Source organism: Halichoerus grypus, chromosome 11 (genome assembly GCF_964656455.1).
Source record: "Halichoerus grypus chromosome 11, mHalGry1.hap1.1, whole genome shotgun sequence".
NCBI lineage: Eukaryota > Metazoa > Chordata > Mammalia > Carnivora > Phocidae > Halichoerus > Halichoerus grypus.
The window spans coordinates 13,427,181-13,442,082 of NC_135722.1; the positions used below are offsets into that span (position 1 = coordinate 13,427,181).

General features: G+C 36.0%; 1 protein-coding gene across 1 annotated transcript; it reads left to right on the forward strand.

The window, feature by feature from the left end:
- Positions 1-4,365: 4,365 nt before the first annotated feature.
- On the forward strand, positions 4,366-5,316 carry LOC118543450 (olfactory receptor 10AG1-like). The gene has a single exon (XM_036104524.2). It carries the CDS (start codon positions 4,366-4,368, stop codon positions 5,314-5,316), a length of 951 nt encoding a protein of 316 aa, XP_035960417.2.
- Positions 5,317-14,902: the final 9,586 nt, after the last annotated feature.

A 14,902-nucleotide genomic window follows, 5' to 3' on the forward strand; every position in this document is an offset into this window, starting at 1 on the left:
GGACGCCATAACTCCTTGGCATTTTAGGTTTGGAAAACTGAGGTTCAGAATTAATGATAGTCATAGAGTCTTAGCTGGTCGCATGACAGTACCTAGAGAAATATTTTCTAGCTTCTCTCCCAGCTCAGGGAGGGAAGGTCTTATGACTAAATTTGACATAAGGGATTATGCCTGGAAATTCTGCATGCTGTTTCTTCTAGTTTGCACATTCTAAAAAGGAATAAGTGAGTACTCCCCTTCAGCCCCATCCCCCCTTTCTGTCCTGTGGGAGATGATGATGCTACCTGGCTAACGTGGACATGAAGATGGCGGGTTCACATTGAAGGTGACATAACTGCCCCAACAACCCTGACTTCTTACCTCTGAATTCTTAGTGACAGAGAAATAAACTTCTCTTTAATGTAAGACACTGTGCACTTGCACCTTTATTATAACATCTTAGTTTATATTATGTCATATGTAATTATAAATTTCTGATTTAACAACACTTACATTTCTCAATGATCACAAAAAAAGGAAGAGAGTAAAGAATTTAGAGAAGGAGTGGCATGGCCAAATGTGGTTTTGGTTATTGTACCAAATTCCTTGAGTGGCAGGCAGAATGGATTAGTTCAATTAGAAAGTGACACAGAAAAAGAGCTGATCCCAAGGGAAAAGAATATTTCCTTCTTAAAGAGCACTAGGTGTGAGAGTAGAACATATTTTAGAAAGTGGTTAACTTCTGCTTCAAATAAAAGTAAATTACCTGTCAAAAATACAGTCCTCATGCTCTCTCTTTCAACCAATAAAGGTAAACATTATATTTAACCTCAATCCAAACAGGTAAGCATGAATTTTTGTCTAATACCAAATTTAGTTTACTAACAACCATATTTTTTTGGCATCAGCAAAGAACACTTATTTACAGAAAATTTAAAAAGGAATCCTTTGTTGTTATTGTTACTCTGGTTTATTTCAAAACACTGATTCAGAAAGCCTTTTAATTTTTCTGACTCTCATTATTGTAATGTAAAAGAAAATACAAAGTATTTTGTAATGTAATGGACCAATATATCAGAGATTACTGACATCTGCATTATCATCAAGATAATCATCACTGTCACCATCTTTGGTGCTAACATGGATAACTACTATGTGTTAAGCATGTATTTAAGTAGTTTGCATGTATTAAATCTGGAGATCATGTCTCCTGAAAATTTAATTATATGTAACTATGGAACAAGATAGTGAATGGACTTTATTGAAATGGGTTTGCATCCTATTAATACCAAGGGTATTCTTTGCTTGTTAAATCTTAGGTTCCATGATAAATGAATCTAATGACGTTAAAGAGATATTGGCATGTTTTCATTTTTATCTTTAGAGACATCTAAAGGAAAGGCCTTCTGAATTGCAATCACCAAAATCTGATTTTTTATTTCTTATCTTCAATTTGATTTTATAAACTTGCTCTGAATATAAGCATTTTATACATCAAGATGATAGTTGTCATTGATATCCCAATCTCCACACCAAAAAAAAAATCATTATTTCAGTGGGAAGACCAGAGGAACAAACAGAAAATATTTGAATAAAAACAGAATTCACTACATTTACCTGCATTATATAGTGGCTTTCTTTCTGAGTTGTAAAAATAGAGCATCTAACGTTTTCCAGAAGTCAGAAAAACAGGGACAATGTTGGAAGATTTGAGGAAGCTTTTTTTTGGTGAGGTTATGTTTAGAAGGTAAGCACATGATTCTGTTAGTATTTGAATATTTTTAATCATTATTAAATATTAATTATTAAATCCTTTCTAACTTTATAAATGGTTTTACACTGAGAATTCATTGAATGTTCCATTTTACAAATAAAAAGTTGAGGTCAAGAAAAAAAATCTTAGTAAATGTAGAACATTATATTGTTTTTTAAAATCTTTTATTTATTTATTTATTTATTTATTAGATTGAGAGCATGGGTAGGAGAGGCAAAGGGGTAAGGAGAGGGAGAGAAGACCAAAGAATGAGAGAAGAGCTTACATGAAGACCAGATCCAATAATGAGAATAAAGAGAATGCCAGTTTCTGAGAGCAACAGTTTACACATCAAATGTGGTGCATGAGGCATGCTAGTCTAGAAAGATGCAGTGATTCATTCAACAAACAATTTGAATAATTGTCCAAATATTGGACTCTATGTTGAATTAAATAAGTGAATAAAACATGGCTAAAGGTGTGTAGGATGGTGTACAAGACTACACAGCCTTAGTTGTGTAGTCTTGTACATCACCTATCAGCTACTAGTTTCTGACCATCTTAGAGACCCAGTTATAGCATTTTCACATTCCCTGTGATCAAATTTCCATTGGGAGAATTTTATCGTAATGGGGCAAGGTTCAAATACCTTTATTTAATATGTAGTTTGGAACATTATAGATTGTAAAAGAAATTGTCATTTAATTTTCCTTTTCTAAGCCACAGAAAATCCTCAGGTTGTTGAAGTTTTGCATGGACTGTTGTTTCTGCCCCATTTCTGTCCACTTTTCTGTAGCTGAAATTTTGACCATTGTCCATATTTAACACCCTTAGAATATGGTAATAGGCATATCTTTTCTTTGCAGTGAGTTAGTCTCTATGGGTTTTCTAATACGGAAGTTATCTAGGACATACTGAAAACAATGAAACAATTTGCTACTTCTGCAAGAGTGAATGAAAAGAGTATAATTTATACACACACACACACACACACACACACACACACACACACCCCACAGAAGGCATGCTTGATCTACACAAGGAGGGAGAGGGGCAGGGGAGGTCTGCATTTTGGGTAGGGCCCCATGTAAGACTATTCCAAAGAGGGGCGCCTGGGTGGCTCAGTTGTTAAGCGTCTGCCTTCGGCTCAGGTCATGGTCCCAGGGTCCTGGGATCGAGCCCCGCATCGGGCTCCCTGCTCCGCGGGAAGCCTGCTTCTCCCTCTCCCACTCCCCCTGCTTGTGTTCGCTCTCTGGCTGTGTCTCTCTCTGTCAAATAAATAAATAAAATCTTTAAAAAAAAAAAAAAAAGACTATTCCAAAGAAACAACCAATTTGGCGCATTTGTAATTCAGTCAGGAAGTTAGTAAATCAAATTTTGTGGAACAAATATACTATGCAATGCATAGGAAGATGTAGAGAATATCAAGTAAGTTTATAATCTAGTTATAACAATTAGAAAAGTACATAAGAAAGATGAGCAATTCACGCTGATACACATGTGCATGAACATAGACACATGTGTGTGAGGAAAAGACTGAATGGATTAAATGGGGTCAGTAGAATAAAAGCAATTATTAAGGATGTGGGCAATTTAAGAACATCTCAGAGATGAGTTTTGGTTGATATTTCTTATATATGGTGTGTACATTGTAATTGGGTTTGCTTTCTTGAACATAAATACTAGATGAAACTGCCTCTTAACCTCTTGAATATTTCAGGACATAGACCACCTTAGACTTCCTTTTCTCTCCTCTGCAAAACCTGAAAAAAAAAATAACTGCTGATTTCATGGATCTATCACTGAAATACACAGTTTTAAAGATTAAGTAACACTCCATAACATTTAGTGTTTAGCTCATCAATTTTGTTTTATAGTAAAATAGCTTAAGTATGCAGAATGTCAAGGCTTAAAGAGACTTAGAAATACCACAAAAACCCATTACTTTAAAAAATGAACCATGGGGCCCCTGGGTGGCTGAGTTGTTAAGCATCTGCCTTCGGCTCAGGTCATGATCCCAGGGTCCTGGGATCGAGCCCCGCATCAGGCTCCCTGCTCCGCGGGAAGCCTGCTTCTCCCTCTCCCACTCCCCCTGCTTGTGTTCCCTCTCTCGCTGTATCTCTCTCTGTCAAATAAATAAATAAAATCTTTAAAAAATAAAAAAAATTAAAAATGAACCATATTCAAGCCCTAAAACATATTTAGGTGGCTTACAAAATATTTATTTGGGGGATGAAATTAATTTTGAATTGATTATACTAGAAAACAGAATTGAGAGGTGAAGAGAAAACATGGCAAGTGAAAGAATGGAATCATTGTCACAACTGAACGTACACTCAGATTTTGGAATTTTGAGTGTTCATTTGGATAGCAAAATGACAATCACTTATCTTCAGAAGCAAAGAAACATGATAATTCATAGCACAAAAAAAAGCTATTGGATTTTTTTCTTACAAGTACATGTAATACTAATGAAAAATACGCTTTGCCACAGTTTTAGAGCAGTGGCAGTTATAGATTTGTTTTAATAGGGAATGGGACAAATTGGCAGGCATGCCATCCCATTTATATATAAGAAGACAAAAGCCAAAGCAATCAGAGTAACTTGGACTTCTGATTCAATCGTTCCACAGATGACATGTGAAGAGATGAGAGCAGAAGACAATGCTTCCACAATAATACAATTCGTACTCTTGGGATTTTCTGACCTTCCAAACCTCCAAGGGTTACTATTTGGGATGTTCTCCATCATTTACGTTGTTATCTTAATTGGAAATAGCCTCATAATAATAATAACCAGGCTTGATGCTGCATTAGAGGCACCCATGTATTTTTTCCTGGAGAATTTTTCCTCCTTGGAAATCTGTTATGTGTCTGTCACTCTCCCTAGGATTCTGGTGAACCTTTGGACTCAGGATAGAAGCATTTCTATGCTGGGCTGTGCCTCCCAAATGTGCTTCTTCCTTATGCTCGGAGCCACTGAATGTTTCCTCCTGGCGGTGATGGCCTATGACCGCTACGTGGCCATTTGTAACCCTTTGCACTACCCTCTAGTCATGAACCACAAGATGTGTATCCAGTTAGCTGTTGGCTCCTGGCTCGGTGGAATTCCAGTCCAGATAGGGCAAACATGTCAGATTTTCTCTCTACATTTCTGTAATTCTAACCAAATTAACCATTTCTTCTGCGACATACCCCCCATCCTCAAGCTAGCCTGTGGGGATACTTTTGTGCACGAGATAGCAGTCTACATAGTAGCTATGTTGTTCGCTGCAGTTCCTTTTATGTTGATACTTACCTCTTACAGCAAAATCATTTCCACCATCCTGAGGTTGCCAACAGCCAGGGGACGGACCAAAGCTTTCTCCACCTGTTCTTCCCATTTGCTGGTTGTTCTTTTATTCTTTGGATCGGCTACCATCACCTACTTATGGCCCAAATCCAGTCATACTGCAGGAATTGACAAACTGCTCTCTCTTTTCTACACCATAGTGACTCCGATGTTTAACCCCATGATATACAGTCTTAGGAACAAGGATATGATTGCAGCACTGAAAAGGCTATTACTTAAAAAGATAGTGTGATGAGTTTAATTGTAAATGCTTTACCTGTTTGCCACACATTTATCAGAGAAAAATTCCAAATTTCTACATTCCTCTTTAAGAAATTGAAAATAGAGCTACCATACGACCCAGCAATTGCACTACAGGGTATTTACCCCAAAGATACAAATGTAGGGATCCAAAGGGGTACATGCACCCCAATGTTTATAGCAGCAATGTCCACAATAGCCAAACTATGGAAAGAGCCAAGATGTCCATCGACAGATGAATGGATAAAGATGTGGTATATATATACAATGGAATATTATGCAGCCATCAAAAGGAATGAAATCTTGCCATTTGCAACGACATGGATGGGGCTGGAGGGTATTATGCTGAGTGAAATAAGTCAGAGAAGGATTAGGAAGAATTAGGAATTCTTAATCTCAGGAAACAAACTAAGGGTTGCTGGAGTGGTGGGGGGTGGGAGGGATGGGGTGGCTGGGTGATAGACATTGGGGAGGGTATGTGTTATGGTGAGCATTGTGAATTGTGTAAGACTGTTGAATCACAGACCTGTACCTCTGAAACAAATAATACATTATATGTTAAAAAAAAAAAAAAGGTAGCAGGAAGGGAAGAATGAAGGGGGGAAATCAGAGGGGGAGACGAACCATGAGAGACTATGGACTCCGAGAAACAAACTGAGGGTTCTAGAGGGGAGGGGGTGTGGGATGGGTTAGCCTGGTGATGGGTATTAAGGAGGGCACGTACTTCATGGAGCACTGGGTGTTATATGCAAACAATGAATCATGGAACACTACATCAAAAACTAATGATGTAATGTATGGTGATTAACATAAAATAATAAAAAAAAAAGAAGTTAACTGCTTCCAGCTTATGATGTACTTCTAGATACTTCTAAATACCAACCTACAATTTATTGTACTTGGATACATACCAGGCAAATTAATCTGTCTTCAGTGCTCCAAGCCTAAAGAATAATCCCACCTCATGAATAAAATAGTAATGCACACCACACATTTCATATGAAATTAGAATATAAATAAAATTCATATAAAATAGAACTTAACCTGTTAAGATTTTTGACTTGATTATACTAAAAATACATGATTGTTTACCTAAATAATTTCCTAAATCTTCACACTGGTATTTGTTAACATTCTTCGATTCTATAGCCAGAGACTGGAAATAGCATTTAAATAACAAATGTTTTGTTGAATGACTGATTAAATAAATTAATGGGTAAATGAATATTGCTGTGATATGCCTCAGACTCCTGGCAAAATTGAGAGATTTCAGAGCACCAATAAATATTGAAAGCACATTTATTTAACCTACTATGAAGCCATATAGAATTACTCCAATCATAATACTGAAAGAAAGTCTTATATTCACTTAGTTTTCTTCCTAATAACTTCCTTCTATGTTTAACTTAAAATTTTGGCCCCAAAGTAATTTGCTTTGAATTATTTCACCTCTTCTTTAATGGCACTCCAAGCAGCTACTCCTATACCAATTCATATTTTGAAAATAAACTATCCATGAGTTTGAAAGTGAAGGAATGTGTTAGAAGTTATTTGCAGAATTACGTGAAGTCCGCACAGTTGCATTTGTGTTAGTGTGCTTAAACTTTCATGCCTCTAACCCTTTCTATGGTGTCTGAAATTATTAAACCTTTGAACAGGTTTTATCAAGGAAAGAGAGCACCTGTCAACAGAACCACTAATACCTACCTTCCCAGTTCCAGATTCTCAAGTCACTGGCATGAAGAGATTATTTAGTGCTATCTGTCCCTGAGAACTTCTGTTAGCAGTTCTATGACAATTATGCTGTTTTGTAGTTTTAGCTATAAATGTACATATGCCTGTAAGACAATATTAGCTCCTGTTCTTTAGATGGTTATATTTTACTTCATCAAGCCATTTACATCCTCTATCATCTAACATAATGTACCACATTTCTTTATTTCTGTATTTTATCCATGGAAGTATATATATTTATACCCCTTCTCATTAAATGTTTTATACAAGAATTTTATGTATGTCCATGATAAAGACCATGATGGTGATGATGATGATGGTGGGGATGAGAGTGATGATAAAGATGATGATTGTGGTAAAGACAGTAGTGGTGGTGTTTTTTGTTTCTGAGATTTAGTAAAGCAGGAATCATGATGTCACAGAAACAGTGTTATCCCAGGAGTTCAGATAACTTGATTTAAATCTCTTTACCATTACCTTGAGCAATTCGTTCAGCTACTTTTTTTTTTATTACATTCTCTTAAAGAACAGATATTCAACTAAGTAAATCTTACAGATCTTATTGCCTTTTTTCAGCAACTCATGAATCAGGGAGCATCCAATCCAACAGGTAGAAAGGAGCTCTGAAGAGCTATACAAGACAAGGGATTTTACAGGCAGAAAGAAGCGGGAACAAGGAAGTTATGGGGCAAAAAATTGAATTTGTTATTGCAAAGTTACTTTCCTCATAGGGCATGGCAGTGATGTACCAGGCAGGTTACCTATGTTAACCAGGTAATTCTTGATTGAGTGGTTTTAGATTCCATTTTTTGGAAGAGTCAAAGCTGAAGCTAAGTTTTGGTTTGGTGATGTGGGGCTTAGTATAAGCAATTCCATTTAGAGCCTGTTGTCTTGTCCTTAACAATTCACAATTAATAAAATGTCAAAACACGCTATTTTCTATGAACTCCCAGGATTATTATAAGGGTCAATATCCACCTGGTATGGAGAAACATTTGGAAAAGTTTAAAGCACCAAAAATGGAAGTGTTGGCTGTATTTCAGTGTAATTCTTAGTGAAATCTCTAGTTGTGTTATATTTTATACTCAAATTCATAGAGATAATCAATAGAGTGCTAGTTTTGATGAAAGGGGACATTGCACAGTATGAACTATCTAGGGAAGAAAAACCTACTTGTTTACACGTTGGGATTATTTTCCTTTTGCATTATATTATGTTTAGTTTTTCAAAAATGTGCTACTCAACTCTTTGCTCATATAAACAAGGATTATGGAACCGAGCTAATATTCTTTAGTATTCAAATAAAATATTAATGAACATTTATATCATTATGAATTCAGTGCCAATTAACAACTGTAGAATTATGACTTCCTTTATACTTTAAAAAAATTCCTTGAGACCTTTGTATTTTCTCTTTTTATATCTCTATCCCTCATTTTCCCAGTCTGCTAATTCACAATGAGGCAGCCTCTAGAAATTACTCCCTGGATTCATTTAATTATATATGCTATCTATTATTAGCTACTGTAATTGGGGCTGATTAAAAAGAAACTATGAGGGATGCCTGGGTGGCTCAGTCAGTTAAGTGTCTTCTTTCGGCTCAGGTCATGGTCTCAGGGTCCTGGGATTAAGGCCTACGTTGGGCTCCTTGCTCAGTGGTGAGTCTGTTTCTCCCTCTCTCTCTTGCCCCCTCCCCCCCCGTTCCTGTGCTTTCTCTCTCTCTCTTTCTCTCCCTTAAATAAATAAATAAAAATAAAATAAAAAATAAAAGGAAACCATGACATAGTTTATAAAAATGGTCATCTGACCTTACATATAATTCTTTGACTAGCCCATGTTTGCTAGTGAGAGCAGCACACATTTTTTGAAGTAGAGACCAAGAAATTATTCTCATGTATCTTTCCTTTTTTTCTGATTTTTATAATACACCAGTCTTCTAGATAGTACCATTTACCACCTTCTGGCCACCCAATACATGGGAAATGCAATACATGACTTGGTGTACCATTTGCTGAAGATTTATATTTTCTGTCATGTCAAAATAGCTGGGTCAATATATACATCATCAACAATATATATTTAATGAGAAAGGAAACATGCACATTCTTGTCTAAATTCATTTTGGATGGGTGTTGTTATATGTAAAAGATTGCCTCTTCCCAAGTGATTGCATACATTGTTTCCTCAACAAAGTAACAACTTGGGCATAATGCTCCTCTGAAGAAAATACTTGTAAAAAAAAAAAAAAAGTACAATTACCTGTAAGAATGTAGTAGTGATTATATTTTACAAAAGCTATTTTTAAAAAGCTTATTTTATCAAAGAATTGCATGACATCTGAAAAATATGTCTTTAGAGGATATATAAAATATTTTAACACTTTGCTCACCATAGCACAGACTTGTACCTCTGAAACAAACAAACAAAAAGGGGGAGATGAACCATGGGAGACTATGGACTCTGAGAAACAAACTGAGGGTTCTAGAGGGGAGGGGGGTGGGGGAATGGGTTAGCCTGGGGATGGGTATTAAAGAGGGCATGTACTGCATGGAGCACTGGGTGTTATACGCAAACAATGAATCATGGAACACTACATCAAAAACTAATGATGTAATGTATGGTGATTAACATAACATAATAATAATAAAAAAAAGATTTTAACACTTTGACTTTAGGTCACAAAGTAGTATGTGGCCTATTTTCTTTGGTGACCTCTAGAAACTAAGCATGACCTTTGGCTGATAGCCAGCAAAGCAAGAGGTCTTCAGTCCTGCAACCTCAGGGAACTGAACTCTCTCAATAATCTAATTGAGCAAGGAAATGGAATCCCCACCAGAGCTTCCAGAAGGAAGTGCAACCCTGCCTACACCTCGACTTTTGCTCATTGAGATCCATGTTGGACCTATGACCTACAGTTCTGTAAGATAATAAACATGTGCTATTATCAGTCAATCTATTTGTGGTAATTTATGACAATAGTAATAGGAAACGAATCCACAGATTCACAGAAACTGATGTGGGAGATGTTGTAGAATGGATCAGAACATACTGATCTAAATCTTCTATCTTACAATCAATTTAACTATAGAATTTGAGGATTTGAAATACTCCACTTCCTAGCCCCCCTTCCAGCTAAGTATGAGCAGACAACTCAATGCTAGCTGATGAGATGAATGTAGGTATCAGCAAGTGCTCTTTTGCTTCCATTTTCTTTCATTCCTGGAAGGTTGCAGACGTCATATCTAAGAATGGAAAATCAGGAAGATGACAAAAATGTAGCCTTCTGATGTCATTTTAAAAGCCCTGGACTATTTATTCCTCATAAATTTTGTTGTGTGAAACAAATAAATATGTTTCATGGTGTATGCATGCATGAAATTCTAAAGGAGAAAATATCTACAATAATAATGTTTCACAATGTGTGGCAGGGGATATTATCTCTTTAGTATATTTTCAGCTGGTGTGGAAGTCCTTTTGTGGTAGGAAATGTTTTCCAGGAATGCAGGTTTTGGTACTTAAAAATAATGTGGTATGATTGAACACTTCAGGTGTTTAAAGGATGATTTCCTTCACTTTGCATGTTCACTTTGCACCTTCATTTGATGTATGAACTTCTGAGGTGATAGACAGTTGTGAATACAAACACATTTTATTTGTTTTTAATATTTTAAAAAGATTTTATATATTTATTTGAGACAGTGAGAGAGAAAGCACAAGCAGTGGGGGAGAGGGAGAAGCAGGCTCCCCACTGAGCAAGGAGCCAGACATGGGGCTCGATCCCAGGACCCTGGGATCATGACCTGAGCCGAAGGCAGATGCTTAACTGACTGAGCCACCCAGGTGCCCACAAATGCATTTTATTAGTAATTTGCAAGAATTTAATATACTCAAAGTAACAATGGGGGAGTAACAAGAAAGGTCTAACAATCATCCATTGATATTTCAAAGAAAAGAGTTTTATATTTCTCTAGTTGCAGCTCTTATAATTATATCATATGCCAGACATTTGATAATTTGCAAGGAGTTTCTTCACAAATCTCTTATATTTAAAAAAAAAATTCACTTTTTCATCAGCTTTGCTGCTACTCCTGTATGATTTTGGCATTGAAAAGCATTGTTAAATCTATGACTTTGAAGATATTCTTTATAACTTGGATTACAAAGAATATGACTCTTCACCATTATTTGAAATAGTATCCCAAAGTAGGGAAAACTATTTCAAGAGCTTATGATTCACAGTACCTCTATCAGTATTGACTCATGGTTATGTTTCAATCTATCTTTCCTTTGAAGATTCATATGACCATAATGATAAGTTCCTATAACTAATATTTCATCGTTAAGATAAAGTCTGCTAGGGGCACCTGGGTGGCTCAGTCGTTAAGCGTCTGCCTTTGGCTCAGGTCATGATCTCAGGGTCCTGGATCCAGCCCCACATCGGGCTCCCTGCTCGGCGGGAAGCCTGCTTCTCCCTCTCCCATTCCCCCTGCTTGTGTTCCCTCTCTCGCTATGTCTCTCTCTGTCAAATAAATAAATAAAATCTTAAAAAAAAAAAAAGATAACGTCTGCTAAACACTTACAAATGATCTCACAAGGAAGTATGATTTATCATCTTGTCTGAACAGGCTTCAGTCTGTTGTATCTGAAATATAAGGCCATGTTAACAGTAGTGTGCAAATATTTTAGTAATATTCATTACATAAAAACCACATGTATTCTGTTCTATCCTTCACTATTGTCTGTCAGTCCCCTTCTACAGGCTTTATTGACTGAGTACATAAGAATGTCTATGACAAACAAAAGTCACTTCTAGGGACCAAGAAAGACCTTTTGCCAGTATCTGAGATTATTTTTAAATATGCAGGCTGACCTTGGAAGGGAGTTTCTTAAACGGAGTTGCCAAGAGAGATTGTTTGTTTAATGAGGATAAAATATATTCTTTAGACTGGACCAGGGAAATGACATATGTAACATCTTAATGATGACTTTGTTAGTTGGTAGCATTCTAAAATTTATTTTTAATTTATATACAATAAATTTTAAATTTACATACAAAGTAAAATTCACTCCTTTCAGTTTAAGTTCCACGAGATTTGATAAATTCATGGAGACATATAATCATAAACATGATTAAGGAACAGTTCCAGTACTCCCCAAATTTCTCACCTGTTGTCTTTTTGCAGTTGACAATTCCCACCAACTTTATCACTAGGCAACCTTCCTTTGTCCATATAGTTTTCCCTTTTACACCAACGTTTATAGCAGCTTTATCAACAATAGCCAAACTATGGAGAGAGCCCAAATGTCCATCAACTGATGAATGGATGGTATATAAGTATATATATATATATATATATATATATATATATATCTCCAATGGAATATTATTCAGCCATCAAAAAGAATGAAATCTTGCCATCTAGCTAAAGTGTATTATGCTAAGTGAAATAAGTCAGTCAAAGAAAGACAAATACCATATGATTTCATATGTGGAATTTAAGAAACAAAACAGATGAACATAGGGGAAGAAATAAAAAGAGAGAGGGAGGCAAACCTCTTAGACTCTTAACCATAGAGAACAAACTGAGGGTTGATGGAGGGAGGTGGGTGGGGGATCGGCTAAATAGGTGGTGGGGATTAAGGAGGGCACTTGTGATGAGCGTTGTATGTTATATATAAGTGATGAATCACTAAATTCTACTCCTGAAATAAATATTACACTATATGTTAACTAAGTAGAATTTAAATAAAAAGTTGAAACAAACACAAGAATGTCATACAAATAGAATCAGACAGTAAAGTCTTTTAAATCTGGCTTCTTTCACTTGGCATAAAGCATTTGGCATTTACCATGTTGTTGTATGCATTAATGTAGTCTGTTCATTTTTATTGCTGAGTTGTGTTCCAATGTATGAGGTTCTGGAGTTTGTTTATCCATTCCCTAGATGAAGGACATTCATGCTGTTTCCAGTTTTTGCTGTTTTAAACAAAGCTACCCTGAATATTTTGTCTGTAGTTTTTTTTGTGTGTGTAAACACAAATGTTAATTTCTCTATGATAAATAGTCAGGAGTGGGACTTTAGGGTAAATGTATATGGTAAATGTATAGTTAACTTTACAATAAACTGCCAACTCATTTTCCAGAGTGGATGTTCATTTTGCATTTTTATCAGAAATGCATGAGTGCTCTGGTTGCTTTGAATCCTTGCTATCATTAGGCATTATCATGAATCGTTTTATTTTTGTTATTGTTATTGTGGGTTTTTTATCACTCAAATAGGCATTCAGTGATATATCATTTTCTTTGTTTTTTTTTCCTTCCCTAATCAAAACTGATGTGAGCATCTTTTCACAGCCTTACTTGCAGTCTCTATATCTTCTTTGATGAGATGTCCAAGTTGTTTGCCAATTTTTAAATTAATTTGTTTCCTTATTATTGAGTTTTGAGAGTTTATGTATATTCTAAACACAAGTACTTTGTTAACTAGGTGTTGTGCAAATCTATACCCCAGACTATGCTTTGTCTTTCTATCTTTTCATGGTATCTTTTACTTAGCAAAAATATTTAATTTAATGAAATTAAATTTCCTTTTTTCTTCCTTCATGATTCATGCTTTTGGGCTTGTATTTCTGTACTTTCTGCCTAACCCAAGGTCATATAATTTCTCCTATGTTTATTCTGAAGTATTCACAGTTTTGGTTTTATATTTACATCTATGATCCATTTTATTGATATTTACAAAGAAACCAAGTGTTTTATTTCATTAGTTTTCTCTGCTTTTTTTCTGTTTTCAATGTCATTGATTTCTGCTCTAATCTTAATTATTTCCTTTGGTCTGTTTGCTTTGAATTTATTTTTATTTTGTTTATCTAATTTCTCAATATGGAAGCTTAGATTATTGGGATTTCTTTTTTTTTTCTTTTCAAATGTAAGATTTATTTAATTATTTTGCTGTAACAGATACATTTTTATTTCTCTTGCTTCTTTAAAAGAATATTATGGTAGGATTTATATGGCAGCTCTCTGGTATCATCAGGGAATGGGATTGCAGGAATAAGAAAGGGCAGATGTCTCCATCCCCTACCAATATTTTAAATTGGGAAAACTCTAGAATCACATGCATTTATAAGAAATAATACAAAGAGCTCCCTTTTATAATTTTCCCAGTTTCTCCCAATAGTAACATTTTGCAAAATTATAACTTAATGTCACAACCAGGATACTGACATTAATACATTCACTGGTCTTATTCCAAGTTCCCCAGTTTTTTTTTTTTTAAGATTTTTTTAATTTTTATTTATTTGACAGAGAGAGAGAGATAGCAAGAGAGGGAACACAAGCAGGGGGAGTGGGAGAGGGAGAAGCAGGCTTCCCGCTGAGCAGGGATCCCGATGTGGGGCTCGATCCCAGGAGCCTGGGATCATGACCTGAGCTGAAGGCAGACGTTTAATGACTGAGCCACCGAGGCTCCCCCCAAGTTCCCCAGTTTTACCTGTACTCAATTGTGTCTGTGTGTACACACACATGCACACATACACATGTGTTCCAAGTTTCCCTCTTATATCATTTCCTTCATTCTGAAGAACTGCCTTAGTATATCTTCTAGAGCAGGTACACTGGCAATAGATCCTAATACTATTCTTTCATCTAAAAACAGTGGGGATGGGGGCACCTGGGTGGCTCAGTCGGTTAAGCGCTGCCTTCGGCTCAGGCCATGATCCCAGGGTCCTGGGATCAAGCCCCACATCGGGCTTCCTGCTCAGTGGGAAGCCTGCTTCTCCCTCTCCCTCTGCCTTCCGCTCTGCCTATCTGTGCTCTCTCTCTGTCTCTGTCAAATAAATAA

Excerpts from the sequence above, each read along its gene's own strand:
- LOC118543450 (XM_036104524.2), top strand. The coding sequence starts at position 4,366 with ATGACATGTGAAGAGATGAGAGCAGAAGACAATGCTTCCACAATAATA.